The sequence below is a fragment of the Scleropages formosus genome, chromosome 20, assembly GCF_900964775.1.
Source record: "Scleropages formosus chromosome 20, fSclFor1.1, whole genome shotgun sequence".
Taxonomy (NCBI): domain Eukaryota; kingdom Metazoa; phylum Chordata; class Actinopteri; order Osteoglossiformes; family Osteoglossidae; genus Scleropages; species Scleropages formosus.
In genome coordinates, this window is record NC_041825.1 from 24,789,490 (window position 1) to 24,813,610 (window position 24,121).

A 24,121-nucleotide genomic window follows, 5' to 3' on the forward strand; every position below is an offset into this window, starting at 1 on the left:
GAGTTCATTCTTAACTGATGCATACATCAGACAAGATTTTCCTGGTATCCTCAGAGATTTACATTTGAATGAAATAGTTAATAAGATGATCATTTCCTGGAGGTTATAAATATTGATTCAGATCTGTCACCTGGCAGCTTATGTATTAATTCTTAAAATACTGTATGCTAAAAGCATACATTTGTATATGCATTACAAGTAATACAGTGAATGGTTCATGTATTTTAAATAAGTGTCTTTTCATATAGGTTTCGTGACACTTTTTGCACTTGCTGACGTCACACAAGGGGGTAAAAAAATAATGTTACCACACTTTGTGAAAGGTTGTTTTAATATTGTTCTATATATTCAGGAAGACTGTCAAATTTATAGACACTAAGTTTATCTAAATGTTTGTATTGTTTACGTTTAACATATCAATACGAAATAAAAAAGATTAATATAAATAATATAATTATAATATTGATTATTAATATAAATAGATTAAATATTTAATGTGTTTCTCATAACATCCAAATTTGCAGGAGTCACAGCAGTGACTAGCAACGTGTTGCACTAACAGGGCCCACTCTGTGACCACGCCCATACTGACACGTAATTTGGGAATGGATGGAAGTATATAATTTGAATATTTAATAATATGACAAAAGAGGAGGAACTATGTTGAAAGACACTTGTGATTGGACCGTCTTCTGTGTACGATAAATAAAACTGTCTAAAAGGCGGGGCGATATAGTCCTGGAATTAAGACTGGATGGTCTCGTGTTAAACACGAATAAAAATATTACACTTTTATAGAGGCGAGGCTTTTCAGCTCAAAGTGTTTTGATTGGATGGTTCCAGTGAGGGATATGAAAAGAGGTGGGGCTGATGGAATAACACCTACCACTTACATGAGGTTTTATGAATAATTCACTAGGGGCGTGGTTGTGACTTCAAATTGTGAGTACCCAGTGGGTACTGAAGCATAACCCCTGGTATGTATGTAGTAATATTTTTGATAGTGAAGAACTAACGATCAAAATAGAAGCATATTTTGAAAGTTCATGTCAGTAATTAACTGTTCACAAATAATTATTAGAAGAGGGAGTGGATCGCTTACAATCAATTGCCTTGCTAAGGGTACCGGGTGCTACTAGCAAGTTAGGTTGGTGTGAAACTCTGGTTGCAAGAACAGTGTGTGTTTGTTTGTGTTTTGACATACTACTTACCCTTTTTTCTGTTTAATAAAGTTGCTGATGATGGCGTCGTCGATGGCGACAGAGCCGAATTTAAGTTCGGGTGCAATGGTACCCCCAGCTGCTGAGTCTGTCGTACCTGCTTGCATGTTTGCACCTGAGCGGGGATGTACAGAAGACGGAACCTGCACAGAGAGCTTCGAGGACGGTGATATACTCAACGGTGAGCCCGGGGATCATTTAGACCTCACCAGCAAGGTAGGCCGCATGTCCCATATTGTTACAAGTGTTCGTTTTTATGAAATTATATCTTGCGTAAGCTTTATTCGAAGACTTTATGGTGTAAATGATAATTATAATGCACAAAATATGTCAGTCGGGAGTGTGAAGAGTCGAGTTAGCTAGTCGGCTAATGGGAGAAGCGTAAAATGAATGACACGTCTCGAGCCGCCATTACTGTGTTTGCTTAGGGACCAACCGGGAGCTCGCAGAAACAGATAAATTCCTTTATATATTATTTTTTATGGGGAAAGGAGAAGAAAATAAGAACATGTCATGTAAGAACCAAATATGTAACGGAAGCTTCTAACACAAGTCAAGTCAAAACGGACTTTTTTAACGCGGAAAAGTGCAGGAGTGAGGAGAGTAGCCTCCTGCAGCTGACGAAACAACATGATTTGATTGAATAATAAAACTTTTGATGTCCGATTTGGGAAATTTTCTTGATTAGAAGACCTGTCTGAGGTAATGAGATGGTGATGATGATAGTGGTGGTAATAATAATAATTTTCACGTTAGTCACCGTGGTAACAGTGCGCCTCTTCTTTCGGGCTGCTATTATATTAGAATAACAGCCAGTTTAATTAATTTGCTCCGAAACTCCTCCTTCGTCTGAGTGCGTTTTAGTCACACCTGTCGGCTTCGTGTGGAAACACAGCTCGCTTCGACTGCTCTACGTGCAAATATTTTTAGAAAAAAATAAAACGTTAAGAAAAATTGGCGGGAATCATCTTGTAAAATTTGTAGTGTGATCATTCTTAACCCTAGAAGTTCTAGTTGTATTTTAGACATGTTTGTTCAGTGTCAGATTCAGTAAGTGAATTATAATAATAATATGAAGCATTGCTGATGCAAGAGTGCTGTGTCTTACCCATACTTCAATTGGAAGTCCTTGACTTGGGAAAGGGGTTTCCGTCCAGGTTTCCTATGCAAGGCTGTACTGACCTCCATGACACTGGTGATGAAATGACATGTGTTCTGAGCATGGTGCCATAGTGCTTTATCTGATGAAACCCTGGTGTAACATGGTACTTTCCTCTGTGGGGTGTTGTTTTTCATGTCTGAGGGCATACCAAGATTCATGTGACTCACATTAAGGCATTTTGTTGTCTGACAGGATGTATTTACAGTGGTGACATTTGTTGCATTTTCAGTAGTATAAAAGTATGCATTCTCATCTGAACTGCTTACATGCTGCTTTTTTTTATTAGGTGGCAGCTGGAGTCAGATGCTTCAGGTAGAGTGTAGGTTCATGGAACAGTCCCAGCAGTATTACCTCATTGTTAATTTTTAAATATATTACACCTGTCCAGTGAGACTAACAGTGATTAGATAACCAACTTTAAAATGAGTTACCAAAATACTATATCGTATCAATTTAGCAAAAGTACCTTGGTCAAGGGTATTCCAGCAGGAGTGAAAGTGAAACCAAGGACTTTATAATAACAAGGTGACAGCTCTGATCTCTATAGTACCTGTGACAAAAAAAGAAAAAAAAAAAACAATCTGCCACCCCCAGGAGCGACTGTCAGAGAGAAGGACAAACGTGTCATGTTCCTCTGCGCTCGGAGCTCTCTAATGTGAAGCAAGGCCTGTGACAGGAGCAGCGCTTACTGATTACAACCAGGTTATTGAAGAGTGTGGGAGAAGTATGCTCCGTGGCCCATAAAATGCTATATAGCGAATTCTTTTAAAGCTTGTATTGTAAGAATATTTGTCTCTTCCAGTGCTATTCAAATATTGAGTGTTCTAAGGCAAATATGCATGTAATAATGAGGTGTGTGTGGTCTCTCCAAGGCAGGGATCTGAAGCCTTGGTCCTTGAAGACATTTTAAAATGAATAGTTGAATTGGTTTCATCAATTTAATATTTGGCTGTTTAGTTTTTAGCTCCTCAACAGCTGAGTAGTAAGTATTGATAAACTAAGAAAAACTTTTTTAAAAATTTATTTTCAGTTTCACAGCTACGTGTGCTTTTGGCAGATGCTTTCTTTCAATGCATCGTGCAGCTCAGTTGAGCAACTAAAGGGAATATTAGGTCATGCAATAGTTTTGTAATGTTTGACTTTGGTATATTGTGATTGAAATGAGATAGTGAGTTCTCAACTTGTTCATTTTTTTTCTTAAAAGTGATTTGAAATGTGAGTGTTCATTAAAAATTCCAATCAAAGCTGAATAATGAAGAGCCTGCCAGGAACTGAGGCTAACAAATTACGTCCTTCACGAGGGCCAGGGTTCGAGACACTTGCTCTGAGGCATCCAGATGTAATGTCAACATTAATTAGTGGAGTAAAAAATAGATGGGAATTGGGGTATTGGAGATCTGTTGATGACTAGGGATCAGTGGTTCACTTGCTTAAACTCAAAATCACCACCTTTTGCTTTTCCACCAGCAGCTTAGATAAGAAGAGACATATTTGCCATGAAATATTCATTTGTGCAGCATGGCAGTAATTTGTTTGTGGCTGCGGCATGCAGGTCAGCGTGGGCCCTTCGGGCTTGATGGCAGCCTTCCATCGGGGAAGCTCTTGGAGTTGGTCCGGTCTGATTTGGTCAGTGCTGGCCACCTATCTTTGCGTTTGTCTCCATCTGTGGAAGAGAAATGTGCTCAGAAATGGATCTCAAAAGTTTATCTCTGAAAAAGTTCAAAATCTGCGCTTTTTAAGGGGCCAGCATCAGCACACTTTGAAGGCCAGACCATTATATCAGTGAGTAGCTTTCTGTGATGTTATACCCTAGTATTGTTGCAGTATTCCAGCTCATCTGCCCCAGGTTGGTGCCTCCACGTGTACATTAATATTTCCGCATTTGGCAGATGCTTTTCTCCAAAGTGATATATAACCCAGAGTAAACAAAAGTGCATTTCACAGTAGGCAGAGCATTAATTTCAGACACATGACTATGGAAAATTCTTTGTTTGTTTTGACATCTTCAGCTCCAAACAGCATTGAATTGGGTCTGAAAGAGATGCATTTTGAGACCTTCCTGAATGCTTGGAAGGGAATCAGCAGTTCTTGAGGGTCAGAGGGAGTTTCTTCCAGTGCACTGGAGCCTAAACTGAGAAACCAGCACTCTTGGTGGGATGTAACTACCGATCAGCCTCTGTAGGTACCGGGTACTGTTCCTTTGGCCACCATGTGGGTCATAACCAGAGTGTTCAGTTCTATTACTGTAATGTAGCCTTGTGCATTCAAAGAAATCATATAACCCCTTCACTTAGTTTGAAACCACAGTGGCTTACGTGTGGATTCTATTTGCTTAACATCCTCAGTGGTCCTTGATGAGTCAGTGTTGTAATTTCCTCCGTTAATGTCACGACTCTTCCTGGGATTGAAATAACTGTTTTCAATGTGTTGTAGTGCAGTGGAGCACATGAGGTTGTAAACATGGTGAAAAGGCTTTGTTGCAGAAAAGCAGAGAAGCTGATGGTAATTACAGGTAATGTTTAGTTCCATATTTTTGGAGTGCCACAACCCCAAGTTTATTCTGGGTTCAATTCCATATCTTGTGTTCAAGAGGAACATAGAGTCAGCAGTGCTACACTTTGATGCGTTTTGCGCTTTGAACTTCATGCTGAAGAATCTGTTTTAAATAATTTAACTGTTGAAGTCTTAAGGGATCTGAATGCATTTTATTATCTGTGTATCAGTGGCAGATTTTTAAAAAAAAATCAGAGCAATAACTTCTATTTGTGAATGTTGAAGTTTCCGTATTGTGCAGACACAAGAGAGCGTGCCACCGGGTAACTTTTCCATGGGACATCCCAGTGAGTGAGTGCCAAAATTCGAGAAACATGTTGGAACATATTGAGGCGATGGTTTCCTGGCTATAGACATAGATTGACTGTGACTTTCACAGGCTGATGAAACATCTGGAAAACCTTGGGAAGCATGTTGTTTGAATGATGTAAGACAAACCTAACTTTGTTAATTGGTTGGGAGTATAAAAAGTTTTCTTTTCTGCACAGAAGGATGGGGGGGTGAGATCTGCTGAATACTGGGAGACATTTGTGTAGGAACTGCGAGCTGGTCTGCTTCTGGAGGGGCTACAGAGAGACATGTCTCTTTGTGGGACACAGGTCCCTATTGCACTGCAGGGACCACAGTCATTGTGCACCTGCACTGCACTGTCAGCACAGTGGCACAGAGAAAAACACCCGTTTCGGTCTCTTCCCATGCAGTTTGCGCTGGTGAGCCCCAATGGGGAGCAGTACGACTCACTGCTGCGACAGCTCAGAGACCGCATGGAGGAGGGCTGCGGGGAGACCATCTATGTCGTGGGAGTGGGCTCCGGTAAGGAAGCTGCTCAGGCCTCCACGCATGCCTCACCTTTACCTCCCTACCACCACTAATTCTCAACTCAGGATGTGTGGCACCCCATGGGGTAAATCAGGCATCAGTGGGAAATATGAAATATTTGGGAGTTTGGTTGTGATGTGAATTGGTAACAAAATGTTTAATTTATTCTGTTCAGAACCATTGCTAAATAAATTTCCCGGTGTTAGATAACTACCTCTGTACAGTGCTGCTTGAAAGTATGCGAATCATTTGTGTCCCTTAGTTTTACCATGAAAAGGTTATTTAATGAGAATCCGTGTTTCTCATGTGACACAATAGATGTGTATGTTACTTTAGAGGAAATTGTGTGTGTGTGTGTGTGTGTGTGTGTGTGTGTGTGGTAGAAACATACAAGTTGTGCAGCTGCACAAATGAACCCCAAGTTGCATTGGTTAAACCAAGCAGGTAAGTAGAATCAGGTGTGTTAATAATTTATTCATTTTATAAGTATTTTATGATTGAGATTTTATATGTTCATTTAAATGTTTTTTTACAAGAATAATTATCCCTATAGGGTTCACATACTTTCAAGCAACACTGTATATCTGCTGATACTGTTCATGCACTGACTGCAGATAAAATGCTTTATAAGTCTTATTTTTTGTAAACTTTGATCTACTTGTAATTTAAAAGTTTAATTGATTTAATATAAAGATGTCACCTCCATTAATTCCTATTCAGTGCCGATTGTTGACAGATTCATTCTGTAAACATATGCAACATTTTCATTATTGTTTACTGATGCTCACAAATGCCAGACGTAAGCTGTGAGCACTGTGAAAGTGATCTGAATTTGGGTGTCTCTGGTAGAAACAAAACATTTTAGAAAATAGAGTAAGTATAGAGAATGCTAGTGAAAATAAATGAGCGGGAAAATGTTTGTGTCTTTAGAAGTTGGTAACTCTAGTTTGTAAGCTGAAGATCCAGTGTGTATATTTTCCCACGTTGTCCTATATCAAAGGAAGCTGTTATACTGCAAATGAAAAGCCACATGCCATGTTATGCACAGGAAACTGGACTCTGCTTCTGGTAGCAGGTGGTGGGTAAAGGCATAGGAGTGAAAAGCATAATCTTCATTAAAGTAAATCTGCTCACAGTCCTTCATTAACATCCTTGGGAAATCAAGACAAAGCTATACAACTTTTTTCATACGATGACCTTTGTTCAGCTTTGCCTTTAGTCCTTGTGTTGCATAGACTGTATATATACACTGTATATCCACCATTTACCTCTGCAGAAACTCTCCTGTGTGGAACATTGACACACACACACACTGTCTGAAACCGCTTGTCGCGGTGAACCGGAGGTTAACCCAGCAGCGCAGGGCTTGAGGGGGAGGGGACATACCAGGACTGGACGCCAGTCCGTCGCAAGGCACCCCAAGTAGGATTCGAACCCCAGATCCGCTAGAGAGCAGGACCTGGCCACACCTGCCATGCCACTGCACCCCCGACATTGACCCACTGGCCAAACACTTTAGAAAGCTGCAGGTTTACCCTGTAGCACCAGGTCCGATGGGACAACAAGTCCTTGGGGAAAACAACTTTAAACACCTAACAGAGGTGCGTTGTACTGTCACCGTGGTTTCTGGCTACACCAGCAGATCCATGGCATGACCCATACAAGGCTGTAGGTCACAGCTCATAGTGCTGGTACAGTGGAGTTTCTCTTCCCTCTCTCTGTTTCCCATCAATCCTTTATCAGACACGTCAGTTTTCATTTAGCAGTCGCTCTTCTCCAAAGCAACTTTCAACAAACTCGGTAGTGTTATCAGCCCACACTTTATTACCTCCCATACCTTAGTTTTCCTTCCTTTCACACTTAACCTTATTTCAAATTTGTAGATGTCTGATCAGTTCTTGCTTTATGTATTCCTCCTGCTGCCATTCTTGTTTCTGACCCTCAGATTTTCTTGCACATATATGGGATTGGCAGTGTTGGTTCATCAATGGAAGCTGAAGATGGACATGTACCCTTGATATTTATTTGTCAGAGTTATCATGAGTGATGTTTATTTGATGGCCACATTCCACCTGTGTCCATTCCTAGACGGTGGTGACTATGGTTTATCTGAAGCGGACATGGAGGCGTCGGTGGCCACGGTGCAGTCGCTTACCGAGCAGCTGGAGGCCGACCTCATCCTCCTGCGGGAGCGCACTGAGGCAGGAGGACGTGTGCGTGACTACCTCATCCGCCGAAGGGTGGGCGAGGCAGACTTCCTGGAGGTCAGGTGAGGATGGGTTGGGGGTGCTGCTTTATGCAGACAGCCAATGTCAGTACTCCATCCCTACTGCAGTCCTCCAGAGATCTTAGCAGGGATCCTTCGGGCCTCAACAGGGTTTTTGCGCCACCTTTAGTCAATGGTGAATTTTCTCTGCACTTTCCAGTCCAGAGAATGGCGTAAGGGGGGTTGAAATTGGCACCCCTAGCAGGGTTGGGTATTTGGAGGTTCTTGATTTCTAATGCAAACCTGGGTCTCTCTCCTCTTAAAGTTTCTTCAGCAGCAATGCAATGGTCACAAAGATATTTCTTCTTTTTGTTCCTTTAGCTCTTACTTGCTTGCTTTATAATTAGTCACATGTCAAATGTTCAGTAGTTTTCGGGTTATTGATCAAAAGTATCCATCAAGTTTGCTAATTGCAGAGCTTTGTATGAACAAGAGTTAGACTTAATTTCCAAAACCTTTAACAGTCAATTTTCTTTTCTCTTTTCACGTTATATAGCCTTGAGCAATTTGTAACATTTTATATATGTAATTTTTCCATTATGCTTTTATGTGTGGGCTAAATATAAATACAATCAATCTCTAAACTACCTTATAGTGTAAATTCTGAAATGATTTGAACATTAATATATGTTAGGGTCCTAGGAATCTTTTATTTTTAGGTAATGATCACAATGTCTTATTTGCCTGGTTAACAAAAACTATACCGTGAACAGTGCAGATGAGAAGTTGAAATATTTTGTTTACAAAATGGATGTTTGTGCTATTTGAGGCCATAAGCAGCCTCATAGGTCCCTGACTTTGTGTATCAAAGTTTTTGTTAGTCGCTACCCTTAATTACATAAGTACTGCAATCCACTGGGTATTTTATAATACTTTATTGAAATTTATATTGTGTATCGAGTGGTTGCAGTCTTTTTTGCCCTCGTGCCTAATAAATAGTGCAAAATTATGACTGCCTACTAATGGGTCCAATTAAGTTGGGGGAAGTGGCTGGAAAGAAACGCAGGGCTCTAATTGGAAAACACGTGACCTTGTAGGCAGCAGCATGCCAGTTCAGTAGGTTACTCATTCATGGAGGAAGTGCAAATGAGGTGGCCTTTTAAGTTCCCTTATGTTTGCTGCTGCCTGGGCTTCTTCTCCCCCAAAGGGTGGCCGTGGTTGGAAACGTGGACGCAGGCAAGAGCACTCTGCTAGGTGTGCTGACCCATGGCGAGCTGGACAACGGACGTGGCTTTGCCCGTCAGAAGCTCTTCCGGCACAAACATGAGATGGAGAGTGGGCGCACCAGCAGCGTGGGTAATGACATCCTTGGTTTCGACCAGGAGGGCCAGGTAGTCAACAAGCCTGACAGTCACGGGGGAAGCCTAGACTGGACTAAGATCTGTGAGAAGTCCTCCAAAGTCATCACGTTCATTGACCTGGCCGGCCACGAGAAGTACCTGAAGACCACTGTGTTCGGAATGACGGGCCACCTGCCTGACTTCTGCATGCTGATGGTGAGGCCGATCATGGGCTTGCCATCACACTGGCACCTTCGTGACATGTTTTACTTCCATTTGTTTACTTGGTTGAGATGACTTTGAAAACAAAATCCAAACAGCCCCATACAGAGTTGTGCTGGTAGCCAGCAATATTGACTCAGCCTTGATATGAGTGGAAAAGGGGTTACTAGCAGTGAAACTTTTTTTCTTTTTTTTTTTTTTTTAATTTGTTGACTTAATCAAACAAAAAAGAAATTATTGAAAAGACCAATATGTAATGAATAGTTGAGAAATTTATTTAAATCAATAAACTGCCACTGAACTTGACATTTCTCTGCAATCAACTATAGGGAACTATTAAAAGTATCATTGAAGAATTTATATCACTAATATTGAATTGTGCGACACATCTGCACATTAACATCATATCCAATATTGTTCTTATAAATTTTTTTGTTTCACTCATTTTTGTAACTATTTTTTTAAATATTATACAACAAGGGGTGCGGTGGTGCAGTGGGTTGGACCACAGTCCTGCTTTCCAGTGGGTCTGGGGTTCGAGTCCCACTTGGGGTGCCTTGCGACGGACTGGCGTCCTGTCCTGGGTGTGTCCCCTCCCCCTCCGGCCTTACGTCCTATGTTACCGGGTAGGCTCCGGTTCCCCGCGACCCTGTCTGGGTCAAGCGGTTCTGAAAGTGTGTGTGTGTATTATACAACAGGATTTCAGCATAGCATCATTTTTTTTCATGTTACCTTTTCTTTATGTTGACCAAAATTTTAAGGTCTTGTCATGATTGTCAGTTGACAGTCTGGCATGCAAGATCACCAAAACCTTGATATACAATTAAAAGGTGCAACCTGCACACATGCAGTCTGTCAGTTGTTGTCCCACTGTAGGCATTTCAGAGGAGGCCCTTCAGATCATGTAACTGTTTAACTTGTGCTTCTACACACTGAGACACTTATCTGAACCCACTACCTCTTAGACATCAGGGAGAACTCAATAAATTTAGTTTCCCACTGTTTAATCAGTACAGATATTAAAATATTCATCTAACAGGTTGGAAGCAATGCTGGAATTGTTGGCATGACAAAGGAACACCTGGGCCTGGCGCTGGCTCTCAATGTCCCCGTGTTTGTGGTTGTGACCAAGATAGACATGTGTCCCACCAACATTCTGCAAGGTAAGTAACCTGAGCTGGTCCCCTTCTTGGGAGGGGTCTCATTTTCACACTAGAGAATCATGAGAATTTACCATGTTTTGAAGTTGTGTGCATGCTTGTACATACACTTGCACTTTTCAGAGACCCTCAAGCTGCTGCAGAGGCTGCTGAAGTCTCCAGGCTGTAGGAAGATCCCCGTTCTGGTGCAGAACAAAGATGATGTCATCGTCACTGCCTCCAACTTCAGTTCTGAGAGGTACACCGTCACGCGCTGCTACCTTGAAGCTGCCGAGTGCTCTGTGTGTCTGCCGTCTGCCACATGCCAGCCACGCAGAAGTGATCCCAAATGCCACATTTGCTTGTTTTTGTGCTTGCATTTCCACCTTCCCTTCACCATATTCCATATGTTGCCATGTCTGTAGCGTATGAGCAACATATTTGCGCCACCCTGTTTGTGAACGTCTTGTTTTGTTTCCCATCTGTACGCACCTGCAGGATGTGCCCCATCTTCCAGATATCCAATGTGACAGGAGAAAACATGGACCTGCTGAAGATGTTCCTCAACTTGCTCTCGTCCAGGACATCGTACAGTGATGAGGAGCCTGCAGAGTTTCAGATTGACGACACATACTCTGTACCGGTCAGTTCCATCTGCACACTAATTTACATTATTACATTAGGAGATGTACAGTCCCTCACTTACTTCCATTTAGATAAATGAAGCATCTATATTAAGTACTTACCTTAAGCATGCAATGACAGTTTCCCTCCAGTTATTAAAATGTTTTTGGCTCATAAGTCCAAAGTACAATTCAAAAACACCGATCCAACACACTTTTACTAGTATGTTGGAGCAATATGTTCCAGTTGTCGACAAACTTTGTATTATGGAGCACCATAGTGGATAGAGCCTTCACTGTGTGGTTTGGAGGTCCTGGGTTTGAATCTCACTCTTTCTGTAGAATCCTTGATCAAGGTATTTATCTTCAGCTGATACAGGAAAAAATACCCTACTGTATAAACGGATAAATTCACTGTTATCATTTAATACATATAATCTTGAACAAAGGTGTCATATAAATACAGGCTAATAATAGTGAAACACACTCTGTCTGTCTGTGTTTCAACTTCTCATATGCTTTAATTTGCTGTTAATGACATTAGCCAAGCCAGAGCAGCCCAGGCAAACAGTTGTGCTAACTAACTGGAACCCTCCCCATTTCCTACCACCTGGACCCAGGGCGTGGGCACCGTGGTGTCGGGTACCACATTACGAGGGTTGATACGGCTTAACGATGTGCTGCTGCTGGGCCCTGACCCCCTGGGAAACTTCATCCCCATCGCAGTCAAGTCCATCCACCGCAAAAGGATGCCAGTGAAAGAGGTCAGGGGTGGCCAAACGGCTTCCTTTGCTCTCAAGAAGGTCAGTAACCGTGTCTTACTCTGTCATAATCACTCACTCTGGTTCATTAGGTTATGACTGATGGAATTTGGACATAATTATTTTTCAAAGAAGAATGCACCCAAGACAAGCATTTTTGCCGGCTCATCCTAATATTATTCTGTTGTAGAGGCTTTGTAGTAATTTTTAAAGTTCTCTGGACACCTTTGTTAGATGCTGATTTTTAATTGTAGTTTTAATTTTGTTTCAATTTATTTATTTATTTATTTTATTTATTTATTTATTTATTTAAAAGCATTTACCTTGATTTCCAAGAGATAGTAGTTCCTGCCTTGGGGTTAAGGTTTGCAGATTGACTTCATTATTTTACTTATTACCTGTAACATGGGGGATGCAGTGGCGCAGCAGGTTTGGCCAGGTCCTGCCCTCTGGTGGGTCTGGGGTTCGAGTCCTGGTGCCTTGCGATGGACTGGTGTCCCATCCTGGGTATGTCCCCCTCCCCCTCCAGCCTTGCGCCCTCCGGTTTGCCGCGACCCCACTCAGGCCAAGCAGTTTCAGCCAGTGTGTGTACCTGTAACATTTTATGTGGTCCATTGAATTTTTATCACAATACTTAATTTTAAAGGGAACAAAAAATGAGGAAACATTTCTATCCGGAGCCGGGTCGCGGGGGCAGGAGTCCGAGCAGAATCCTCCAGACTTCCCTCTCCCCGCACACCACTTCGAGTTCCTCCAGGGAAACCCCAAGGTGTTCCCAGGCCAGCCGGGAGACATAGTCTCTCCAACGTGTCCTGGGTCTGCCCCGAGGCCTCCTCCCAGTGGGACATGCCCAGAACACCTCACCAGGGAGGCGTCCAGGAGGCATCCGGAACAGATGCCTGAGCCACCTCAACTGGCTCCTCTCGATGCGGAGGAGCAGCGTCTCTACTCCGAGCTCCTCCCGGGTGACTGAGCTCCTCACCCTAAATCCCTAAGGGTGCGCCCAGCCACTCTGCAGAGGAAACTCATTTCTGCCACTTGTATCCGCGATCTCATTCTTTCGGTCATGATCCAGAACTCATGACCATAGGTGAGGGTAGGGACGTAGATTGACCGGTAAATTGAGAGCTTCGCCTTACGACTCAGCTCCCTCTTCACCACAACAGACCGGTACAATGACTGCATTACTGCGGACGCCGCACCGATCCGTTCGTCAACCTGCCGCTCCATTTTTCCCTCACTCGTGAACAAGACCCTGAGATACTTAAACTCCTCCACTTGAGGGAGCGGCTCCCCCCTAACCCGGGGGGGGGGGGCAATCCACCTTTTTCCGACTGAGAACCATGGCCTCGGATTTGGAGGTGCTGATTCTCATCCCCGCCGCTTCGCACTCGGCTGCAAACCTCCCCAGTGCACGCTGCAAGTCTTGATTTGATGAAGCCAACAGGACCACATCGTCTGCAAAAAGCAGAGACGAGATCCCGCGGCCACCAAAACAGATACCCTCCGTTCCCTGGCTGCACCTAGAAATTCTGTCCATGAAGATAATGAACAGAATCGGTGACAAAGGGCAGCCCTGGCGGAGTCCAACATGCACCGAGAACAGGTCTGACTTACTGCCGGCAATGCGAACCAAGCTCCTGCTCCGGTCATACAGGGAACGAACAGCCCGTAGCAACGAGCCCCGAACCCCGTAATCCCGAAGTACCCCCCATAGGATGCCACGAGGGACACGGTCGAATGCCTTCTCCAGGTCCACAAAACACATATGGACTGGTTGGGCAAACTCCCACGAACCCTCCAACACCCTAGTGAGGGTATAGAGCTGGTCCAGTGTTCCACGGCCAGGGCGAAAACCGCATTGCTTCTCCTGAATCCGAGGTTCGACTATCGGTCGGATTCTCCTTTCCAGTACCCTGGCATAGACTTTCCCAGGGAGGCTAAGGAGTGTGATCCCCCTATAGTTGGAACACAATCTCCGGTCCCCCTTCTTAAAAAGAGGGACCACCACCACCCCAGTCTGCCAGTCCAGAGGCACCGTTCCCGAGCTCCACGCAATGCTGCAGAGGCGTGTCAGCCAAGACAGCCCCACAACATCCAGAGACTTGAGAAACTCGGGGCGGATCTCATCCACCCCCGGAGCCTTGCCACCGAGGAGTTTTTTTGACTACCTCAGCAACTTCAGCCAGGGTAATGGACGAGTCCCCCTCCGAGTCCCCAGCCTCAGCTTCCTCTACGGAAGGCGTGTCGGAGGGATTGAGGAGATCCTCAAAGTACTCCTTCCACCGCCCGAGGACATCCTCAGCTGAAGTCAGCAACGCACCACTTCCACTATAAACAGTGCTGGCGGAACACTGCTTTCCCCCTCTGAGTCGCTGGACGGCTTGCCAGAATCTCTTTGAGGCCGACCGGAAGTCTTCCTCCGTGGCCTCACCGAACTCCTCCCAAGCCCGAGTTTTTGCCGCGGCGACTGCCAGAGCCGCGTTCCGTTTGGCCCGTCGGTACCCGTCAGCTGTTTCAGGGGTCCCATGAGCCAGCCAGGCCCAATAGAACTCCTCCTTCAGCTTGACGGCATCCCTTACCTCCGGTGTCCACCACCGTATTTGGGGATTACCGCCGCGACAGGCGCCGGAGACCTTATGGCCGCAGCTCCGAACCGCCGCCCTGACAATGGAGGCGTGGAACATAGTCCATTCAGACTCAGTCACCCACCTCCCTCGGGACCTGGTTGAAGCGCTGTCGGAGGTGGGAGTTGAAGACCTCTCTGACAGGGGCCTCTGCCAAACGTTCCCAGCAGACCCTCACTATGCGTTTGGGCCTGCCAGGTCTGTCCAGCTTTTTCCCCCGCCATCGAATCCAACTCACCACCAGGTGGTGATCAGTTGACAGCTCAGTCCCTCTCTTCACCCGAGTGTCCAAGACATATGGCTGAAGATCAGAAGAAACGACTACAAAGTCGATCATCGACCTCCGACCTAGGGTGTCCTGGTGCCAAGTGCACTGATCGACACCCTTATGCATGAACATGGTGTTTGTTATGGATAAACCGTGACTAGCACAGAAATCCAGTAACAACTCACCACTCGGGTTCAGATCAGGGAGGCCGTTCCTCCCAATCACGCCCCTCCAGGTGTCACTGTCACTACCCACGTGGGCGTTAAAGTCCCCCAGTAGAACGACAGAGTCCCCAGTGGGAGCCCTTTCCAGCACGCCCCCCAGGGACTACAAAAAGGCCAGGTACTCTACACTGCCGCTAGGTGCATAAGCACAAACGACAGTGAGAGACCGTTCCCTGACCCGAAGGCGCAGGGAGATGACCCTCTCATTCACCGGGGTAGACTCCAACACATGGCGGCTAAACTGGGGGGCTATTAATAAGCCCACACCTGTCTGCCACCTCTCACCCTGGGCAACGCCAGAATAGTAGAGTCCACCCTTGGTTGAGAAGAGTGGTTCGAGAACCCAAGCTGTGAGTGGAAGTGAGCCCGACTATATCTAGACGGTATCTCAACCTCCCGCACCAGCTCAGGCTCCTTCCCCGCCAGTGAGGTGACATTCCAAGTCCCAAAAACCAGAGTTGGCACCCGAGGTTTGGGTCGGCCAGGCACTCGGCCCCGACCACCGCCCAAATCACAATGCACCGGCCCCTTACGGTCTCTCCGGCAGGTGGTGAGCCCACCGAAGAGCGGCTCCACGTCATGGCTTCGGGCTGAGCCCGGCCAGGCCCCGTGGGCATAGACCTGGCCACCAGGCACTCGCATGCGAGGCCCGCTCCAGGGTGGGGCCCCGGTGACCCCATACCGGGCGGGGTAAACAAAAGACTTGGTTTTAGTTTCTTCATAAGGGGCACATTTCTATCTGTTGTCTAAGGTATAATAGTTCCAGCAATATTCATACAGTCCTGTCTTCTCTGTAACTATCGCACTACCATAAGTTTAAAAACTGTCATTTGTGGCATCAGTTATAGATATATCGTATATCCTGATGTTCAAGGATGACTGTAGTATCATCCTCTAAAGGATTTTCTAAGTTATCATGAACTCACAGCATTGACTCATCCACTGGTCTTCAGCTATTTTGGGTTTGAATCGTACAGAAACTCGTTGCTACAGGAGGAACTCCCTGAACTGTAAGAAGGCATTGAACTGCTGTGTATGTTGTTTATTAGTAATAAGACCGTTATAAAGAGTGAAAGAAGGCCACTTAAATTTTTAATTGTCAGTTTTTTGAATTGCTGCAGTTTAAAGTATAGATAACTGAAATTCTGAACACAAGACATCTGAGGCAAAATAGACACTTTGTGTTGAGCTCCTTTCCAATACATTTAGCTTTTTGAACATCAGGAAAAGAGTTCACCCTAATACATTTAGACCAAATAATGCTCTGTCCTCAGTTAAATCCTGTAGTTTTTTTTTATTTTTTAAAACCTTTACCAAGTGAACAAGTTTGATTTTTGCGGTTTCTCAGGAGACACTGTGCTGTTTTTTTAAATAGCTTGAGTGCACTGATTAAAACCAGCACCTACATCTAATGATTGGTTTTTGGACTTTGAGTTCTCTTCTGAAACAGAAGAAGCCAGTAGAGTGAAGCCATGAACTTTTTTTTTTCCTCTAGTGGACTGTAGGCCTCAATGTCAACTGAGAGTAAAAATTGGTATGGAAAAGTCAGAAGTATTAAAAGTGTTCTTGCCGCAACCTCCGTCAATGAAGCGTCAGAATGTAAGCTGTGTTTACAGATATTCTACCCTGTGGATTTTTGTAAGAGGAAGTCACACTAGTAAGTGGTTGAAACTACTTTTTTCAGGATAGCTGGTAGCATAGTTTACTGCCATTGGGCCCAAAGGTTGCAGGTTTGATCCCTACCTCCAGCTGTACCCTAAATGGCTCCAGTAAGGTTACCCAGCTTTATAAATGGCTAAATAATTGTAAGCTTATATCTGTAATAATTGTAACCTTAACATAAGTCATTTTGGAGGAAAGCATCAGCTAAATGAATTAATGAAAAGAAAAGCATCAGGAAGCAGAGAGTTGCAGGTGTGAGGTATTTCTGTGAAGGTGTTGATCATCACAGTGGAGAAAAACATAAGTTAGTTCCTTGTCTCTGGATAATTTTCATCATGTCTTGTGCATGTCTTTGTTTTCAAGTGCTTCCTTGTTCATTGTCTGCTTATGCTTTTCAGATCAAGCGCTCCTCCATCAGGAAAGGCATGGTGATGGTATCACCAAAGCTGAGCCCACAGGCATCCTGGGAGTTTGAGGCGGAGATTTTGGTGCTACACCACCCCACCACCATCTCGCCAAGATACCAGGCCATGGGTAAGTTCGGTAACACCGGTGACTGCAAACCAATCCCTGGTGCTCAACTGGGTCAAGAGTGCTTTTGAGGCCTACACAAACAAGTACCAGTCTTACGGCAAAGTGGTTGGAGTTGCTGCCTTGCACTCGAATGTTCCAATTGCATTTACTGCTGTAGTACCTTTGAGCAAGATGCAGTAAAAATGACCCAGCTGTGTTGATGGAGAAATCATTTAAGTGGCTTAATGCTGTAAGTTGCTTTGAACAGTGTTAATGATAAATGAAGATAAGTAATAATTCCTGTACATCCAGACCCTTTGCTTACCACTCTTATTTCTTAATGTGCCTTTTTCAATAAGTACCTTATCATTGGCTCATCTAATCAAAGGCAGCATCTTCCTTGACCTTTCTTTGTGCACATTAGCATTATTTGCAAATTGTCTCTGTTTATTGTGTGTCATGTAGTGCATTGTGGGAGCATCAGGCAAACGGCAACCATCCTGTCTATGAGCAAAGACTGTCTGCGGACAGGGGACAAAGCCACGGTGCACTTCCGCTTCATCAAGACCCCAGAATACCTACACACAGAGCAGAGGCTGGTCTTCAGGGAAGGAAGGACCAAAGCTGTAGGCACCATCACTAAGGTCAGGGGGCCTTAGGAAGAGATGTAAAGCAGTTAAGGTTAAAATGTGTAGTTTGACAGTTGCTGCTGCACTTAATTGATCTGTTTAGTCACAAGGGTCTCCTTTGGCAACTCAGAAATGACAAAATGTTCTGCATTTTGCACTTTTACCACCAGGTGGCGATGTTCTATTTGTGATAAAGTCCAGGAGGAGTTCGGGTTTATTTCCCGTAACACGTGCCTTGGAAAATATAGAGTAGCCAACCATCAGCTGTGCAGCAAAAGCTTCAATATAGCAGTTAACCCAAGCTGACCTCAATTAATTATGATGAGGCACTCCTCAAAGCTTACAGCTGAGATTTGTGAGGAGGTGCTTCATAATGTAATGACCGATTGTTGCACTCTAAATCACGTTTCCAGCTGCTGCAGTCCAGCAATAACCTACCCTCCAATGCCAAACCCCCACAAATGAAGATGCAGTCCACAAAGAAGACTGCGCCACGCCGGGAAGATGCCGTGGCTTCATCACTCAACGAGGAGATGGCATCTCAGGGGCGACCGACCAGCCCACACTCAGTGCAGCAGCAGGTGAGTGGAATCCAAAGGTTGGGGGTGGTGGCTAGCAGTGGGGTGGAAATATGAGGGGTGATCACAAAGTGTGTATACACCATTTTTATATGTCATGCCATTCACAATAATTTCCCCAGATGATTTCTGTTTGTCCCAGGATTTCGCTGAAAGTTCAATGCTTCAGCTATTCAAGTTCTATTTTTGCATTATTATGAAAGGTTGGCATTTCATCACATCTTATTCCTTTCAGCTTCATTTTGATTTTTGGAAACGGAAAAAATCACACAGGGGAGAGAAGGTGAAAACAGTTGTAGGTGTATCACAGCAAAATTTTTGGTGAGAGTAGTGGAAAAAAGGTTGATGGTTTTTTTGCACCATCATGATGCTTCTTCACACACTGCTGTCCCTATTTAAAGGGCAGCTTAGTGTAGTTGTTAGACCCATCACCTTATACTAGAAGGACCAAAGTTCGAGTCCCTACTCCTCCTGTAGCACCCTCGACCAAGGTTCATATCCTGAATTTCTTCAATAAAGACCACTGTTTAGATGAATAAATCATTTTACTAAGTATCTTAAAGTTATAAGTTGCTTTAGAAAAAACACCAGTTAAATACATTGATATTTATTCATTCAAGTAACACTTTTTTCCCAAACAACTTAATGTTAAGGTACTTAATAATTTATCTGCTTATATAGCCTGGTCATTTTTAAAAAATAGGTAAATATAAAGAATATTTGGGAGAACAAAGATGTAAATGAAGTTGGATGTCAGTGCAGTAAGCAGTGAAACTCATTTTTTTGTTGGATACATAATGTATTTTAGTCAGGAAAATGAAGTTGGGTGCTGCACTGCAGTGCAGAAGTACAGATGAAAGGGCGGGAGATGAGAAGGCTGAGCAGGACAGGGACTGGTGCACTATATTTTCTTGTACAGATGGCAGCAATGGAGATGTGAAAGAAGGCTTTGGATCGGTAGGTTCAGAGAAGCAGGTTGAAATCTGAAATGCGCCAGTGGTTTGTTTCTCTGTCAGCATCTCTTGGCCGTGCGCATGAGTGCATTTGGCTGCACGCACAGAGATTAGACGCAGTCAGTAACTGGCGGCGTGCACCCTATTTCCACGCGCTGCCAGCCCTTTGTCTCGCCTGCAGCTTTTTCCTGTCCTTTCCGATCTGCTGGGTAATCTCTCTGCGTCTCGTAGTGCCCTGGCAGCCACCGCCCCCATGCATCTTTCTCAACTCTTTTCTACTTCACCACATTTTACTGCCTTTTTCGTGCAGTCTTTGTCAAAATCCCTTTTCTTCCTTTTTATTCTTCCATTTTTTGTTCACTTCATCTGTCACCTATTTTTGCTTTGCTTTTTCTTACTCATTTTTGTTCTCCCCACTCGCATCCCGACACTTTCACCGTAACCCAATCTATTGACATGTCTCCTGCGCTCCTCCCTGCTTTCATGTCTTGCGGCTCGCTGTTAGACAGCGGGGGAGGAGGACTTGCAGAGTAAAGATGGCAACAAAGAGAACAAGGTAAAAGAGAAAAATTCTAATTTATTGGTTCTCCATTTGTATGACATGGGTGTAATTTGTCTGTGACCCTTGAGTGCTCAGTGTAGATATTTGTCAGCTCCTCAGATGCCACTAAGAGCTTAGCAGGTTACATGGGTTCAGTCTTGGCCAGAGGTCCTCAGCTCTAGTTAATGCAGACCACTGTACATGCGGGAGTTTTCTGGAATTCACAAGATGATCATTAAATACTAATTTTGCTTATTTGACAACAATAATAAGTTTGACTTCACTACCAAGCCTAAAACTTGCTGTTTTGGAGAAAAACACATCAGTGTGGTTTTCTTTTTTTCCTCTTCCTGTAGGTTATCAGGAATGGTTGAGGAAGAATCATAGTCTTGATTAAGCATACTAGATCCCACAATGAGTCCTGGAGCAAAAGACCACACACTACTGAGAAGGAGAGCTCAGTGGAGCTGGAACTAAAACCTCCTTGCTTTGTCCCTTTAGGTGCACTGTTGTTGATTAGCCTTGAGTCCAAGTTGCTCTTTGTAATGCTCAAAAACATTGGGTTCTGTCATTCCCGTAGAATATGGCCTCTTCTCGCTACTGGATACACTATAGTCAGGTCATCATTTCAACATTTATGGGCTATGTTTTCTTTACAAATAGGTTGTCGGGTTACAACAAAGATCGACACAATCATTTCTCTGTCTGTGTCACCATACAGATTTTGTTAGGGTTTCTTCCCTCTGTGGAAAATCCACAAACTCCTTACTAGTGGCAGTAAAATCCTAGAATTCCTTATTTTTTCTTCAAATTGTTTTTATATCAAAGCAATAAATGCAGATGGTTCTTTTGGTGAAATCTTGCCATCATGACTGAACCTATGCTGACCTGAATAGTTCCATGAATGTGTTGCATAGTTACTGTGATAACATGATAATATTTAATTTTTTTTTCTGTTGATACTGTGTTTCTCCTTTCAGCCGAAGTCAGGAGGTGGAGGCAGAAGACGAGGAGGCCAGCGCCATAAAAGCAAATCTCTCACCAGCTCAACAGTGACCTCTGCTGGAGGTGTAGGAGGGTCTTAATCGCCCCTTCCCCCCAACTTTTCTATGTCTCTGTAAAAAGTCTGTCTGACCACATGCGCTGAGTTGAAAGCACACCCAGGTTGATTGCCCCCAGTCCTTCCCATTTTGTCTATTCTTTTAACTCCATCAGAAGTGAGCCTCTGTTCTTCATGCATTCACAGTCTATCCACTCATCCAGATAAGCTTAGTTAGGGTTTTTTTTTTTTCCCCCCAGTTGATCAGACCCATGTGTTAAAGTTCCACGGCATATGCCATTCTGATATTCTCCATGGCTATTGCAGTCATTAATTTGGAGTTTGTTGAGATTCTTCTTTCAGAAGAGTCTTCTCCACACCTGTTGTACAACTCTTTCATGGGATGTACGTGATGGGGAGACATTCATCACCCTCCATGTGTCCAGTTCAAGGTGCTTAAGCACTGAATAACAACTGCACCTTATTCGATTGGCACAATGGCACATTCATGTGTGGGGGGGGTGTCATATCTCGCCTACACTAAGTGTAACCATCATCACTGGAAAGCTGTGGAAAGCAGTTCATGGGGTTTAAGGGTAAATTATACCTCTTCTGATCTTTCCAACCTGGCTCAGCTTCACAGCGCTTGTGGCTTTTATATAATGTTTTCATAAAAAAAAAAAGGAAGGAAGGATAAAGTCTTGTAGAAAGAAAATGAGCATCTTGCATTTCTCACACATTGTGTTTTTGCTACAGCTGAATGCATGCTCTCAATGTGAATTTAACCAGACCAAAACTAGCTGGCCCTTCATTGCAGTGAGGAAGGTCTGCCCTTCACAGGAAGGGACCTCATTAGCTGCCTAGCATCACCAAAGTGCGTGACTAGCTGCGAGTGCCGACCCTTGTATAAGGGGTCCACAAGTAGAAGCACATGGCAGCAAATGCCCTGTGCTAGAAAGTTCCTTGTCAATTTATCTGGAAATCAGATTAAAATCCTCCAAAGAGTAAATTGTCCTGATACAGCAAGAAGCTTGTGAGTTCCTGCCAATATAATTGTACGATACCGGTACATGTTAAGAGCGAACAAATAATTTACGGCCTTCTTTTTTAGAATAGACATAGCTGAGTGTCTCGGCCTTCACTGGAGGAAAAACAAAATGAATAATAAAATAGATTGCAATGTATTCAGATTTGAATAGGATACAGGTTTGGTATAATCAGAGGAATTTAAACGGTGTGTTTGGGATTAGGCGAGTAGGAATTTGCTTTGTGCTATGCAAAATTCCTTCTCACCCAGCACTGTTGTATCTGATTATGTAGTTTGTGGGCATTTGAGGAGACTAGCAGCACCCAAGTGCTACAGCTGCAGCCCCATCGGGGGCCCGCAGGGCTTTTCGTCGTCTTCTCCGTCACTGTTTTCCAGATCAGGAGGGCGTGGCATGCATAAGTGAGCTCGGATGGCTGGTCCCTCTGAAAGCAGACTGTATGGACGGGTCAATGTACACGCTGTATCTACCAGTTTATACTGAATTGATTCTGAAACCACCTGTCATGCCGAATAATCTCGTAATCTTGCTTTGGGTCCTCAGCGGTCATTTTGAGAGCAGTATTTTCTTTAAATTACTTTTTGGTAGGAGATTGGTCTGCCAAAACCACCTTTTTTCTTTAAAAGCTGCAAAAATTGTTGTCACATGGCATTCAGCTTTCTTTGTTTAATGCCTTAAATGCTGTCGAGGCTCCTTTTGTTCATGGATTCCTGCTTGAGAAATGTGATGAGACTTCATTTCAACTGAAGGTGCTCTTTGTAATTCTCTGTATCTCAAGTTGAATTTCCATAAGTCTTGACTGGCGGGCCCTGAACAGGCAGCATGCCGATATCACGAGGGTAGATTCCCCTAAAGATACCCACCACTGAGGGATCAAGACCTTATCTGACAAACCAGTATCTTGGTGGCTGTGTAGGTTGTGTACAGAATTGCAAATGTAGAGCTGCACTGTCCCAACTTGAGGTCTCACACCACTTAGCTTTGTTTTCAGTGTTGAAAGAATGGGGGGGAACAACCTTAACCAACTGAGTTGATGTGAATATTTATTTACACCGGGGAGTCGAATGTCTGAAGACGGACTAAGTTAAAACATAATTATTTCTATTCTTTTTCTAAGATTAAGGATTTTTATTAGGTTTTTTCAAATAGTATTTCTTTTAATAAGGCATGGGTTCAAAAGAAAATGTGTAGGTTAAAGGATTTTAACAAACGAATTGTTGAAATGCCATGCGTTTTCCCCCTTTTTTATAGTATTGCATGACTTATTTTCGAGAGACATTTTATGTATGTGTAAAAAGGAATTTTTTTAAAAAAAATCATCAGTGGTGTGAGTTTGTGTTGTACATCCTTCTAAATAAATTATAAAGTACCAGCATGAAATTTGACTTGTTTGAATTTTTGAACTACTCCAGGCAATTACCTTTTAACACATTTTTTCTTAGACATTTCCTATCCAAGCTCCTAATGCTTTGGGGGATAAATTGGTTAGTAAATTGCATTTTATGTGTGTGAATGGGATATAAATGAATCCTTTTGAAATTTAATGAATTTGAACATGGCAGTAGTTGTTGTCTGAGCGCTTTTTTGGAAGTTCACTTTAAGTACAGTGTATATATATGATGGCTGGTTTTAGTGGCAGGGCTCTCTGGGACTTGAGCCAGCAACTTTGAGTTTGGTTATTCAGCAGCAAATGCATTACTGCTTGTACAAGGTCCACTGGAAGTATCAGACAGCCAAATAACTCGTAGCAGACGTCGGAGCCAATCTTGTGTTAAATACAGACAGTCCTCGACTTACATCTGTGAATTGCAACAGTGAGACCTTACCTTATTATAGTATTTTCAAGTGCCAGTGTTGTACATCTGCCGTATGATAACATCGGCTGGCCACACTGCTACAAGGCACCAAATTTCGTATCGACTCACTCAGTGTGTCTATTCAGCAACTGCATTTCATTTACAGAACTTTTCATTAATGATTCCATTATAGTTGCTTC

The 24,121-nt window shown here is 43.6% G+C and overlaps 1 protein-coding gene across 4 annotated transcripts; it reads left to right on the forward strand.

Moving 5' to 3' along the window:
• Positions 1 to 920: 920 nt before the first annotated feature.
• Positions 921 to 23,494, forward strand: LOC108927505 (GTP-binding protein 1-like). 4 transcript variants are annotated; one of them, XM_018740865.2, is made up of 14 exons: positions 921 to 977; positions 1,233 to 1,436; positions 5,637 to 5,748; positions 7,843 to 8,023; positions 9,168 to 9,516; positions 10,562 to 10,685; positions 10,806 to 10,920; positions 11,160 to 11,304; positions 11,905 to 12,087; positions 17,225 to 17,360; positions 17,805 to 17,983; positions 18,382 to 18,549; positions 20,005 to 20,055; positions 21,021 to 23,494. In XM_018740865.2, exons 2-14 carry the CDS (start codon positions 1,239 to 1,241, stop codon positions 21,123 to 21,125), a joined length of 2,046 nt encoding a protein of 681 aa, XP_018596381.1. In that variant the 5' UTR covers positions 921 to 977; positions 1,233 to 1,238; the 3' UTR covers positions 21,126 to 23,494. The 4 variants fall into 4 exon arrangements, with proteins under 4 accessions (XP_018596381.1, XP_018596384.1, XP_018596383.1 ...); XM_018740867.2 differs by lacking the exon at positions 921 to 977 and adding an exon at positions 1,003 to 1,147; XM_018740868.2 differs by lacking the exon at positions 20,005 to 20,055.
• The last annotated feature ends 627 nt before the right edge of the window (positions 23,495 to 24,121 follow it).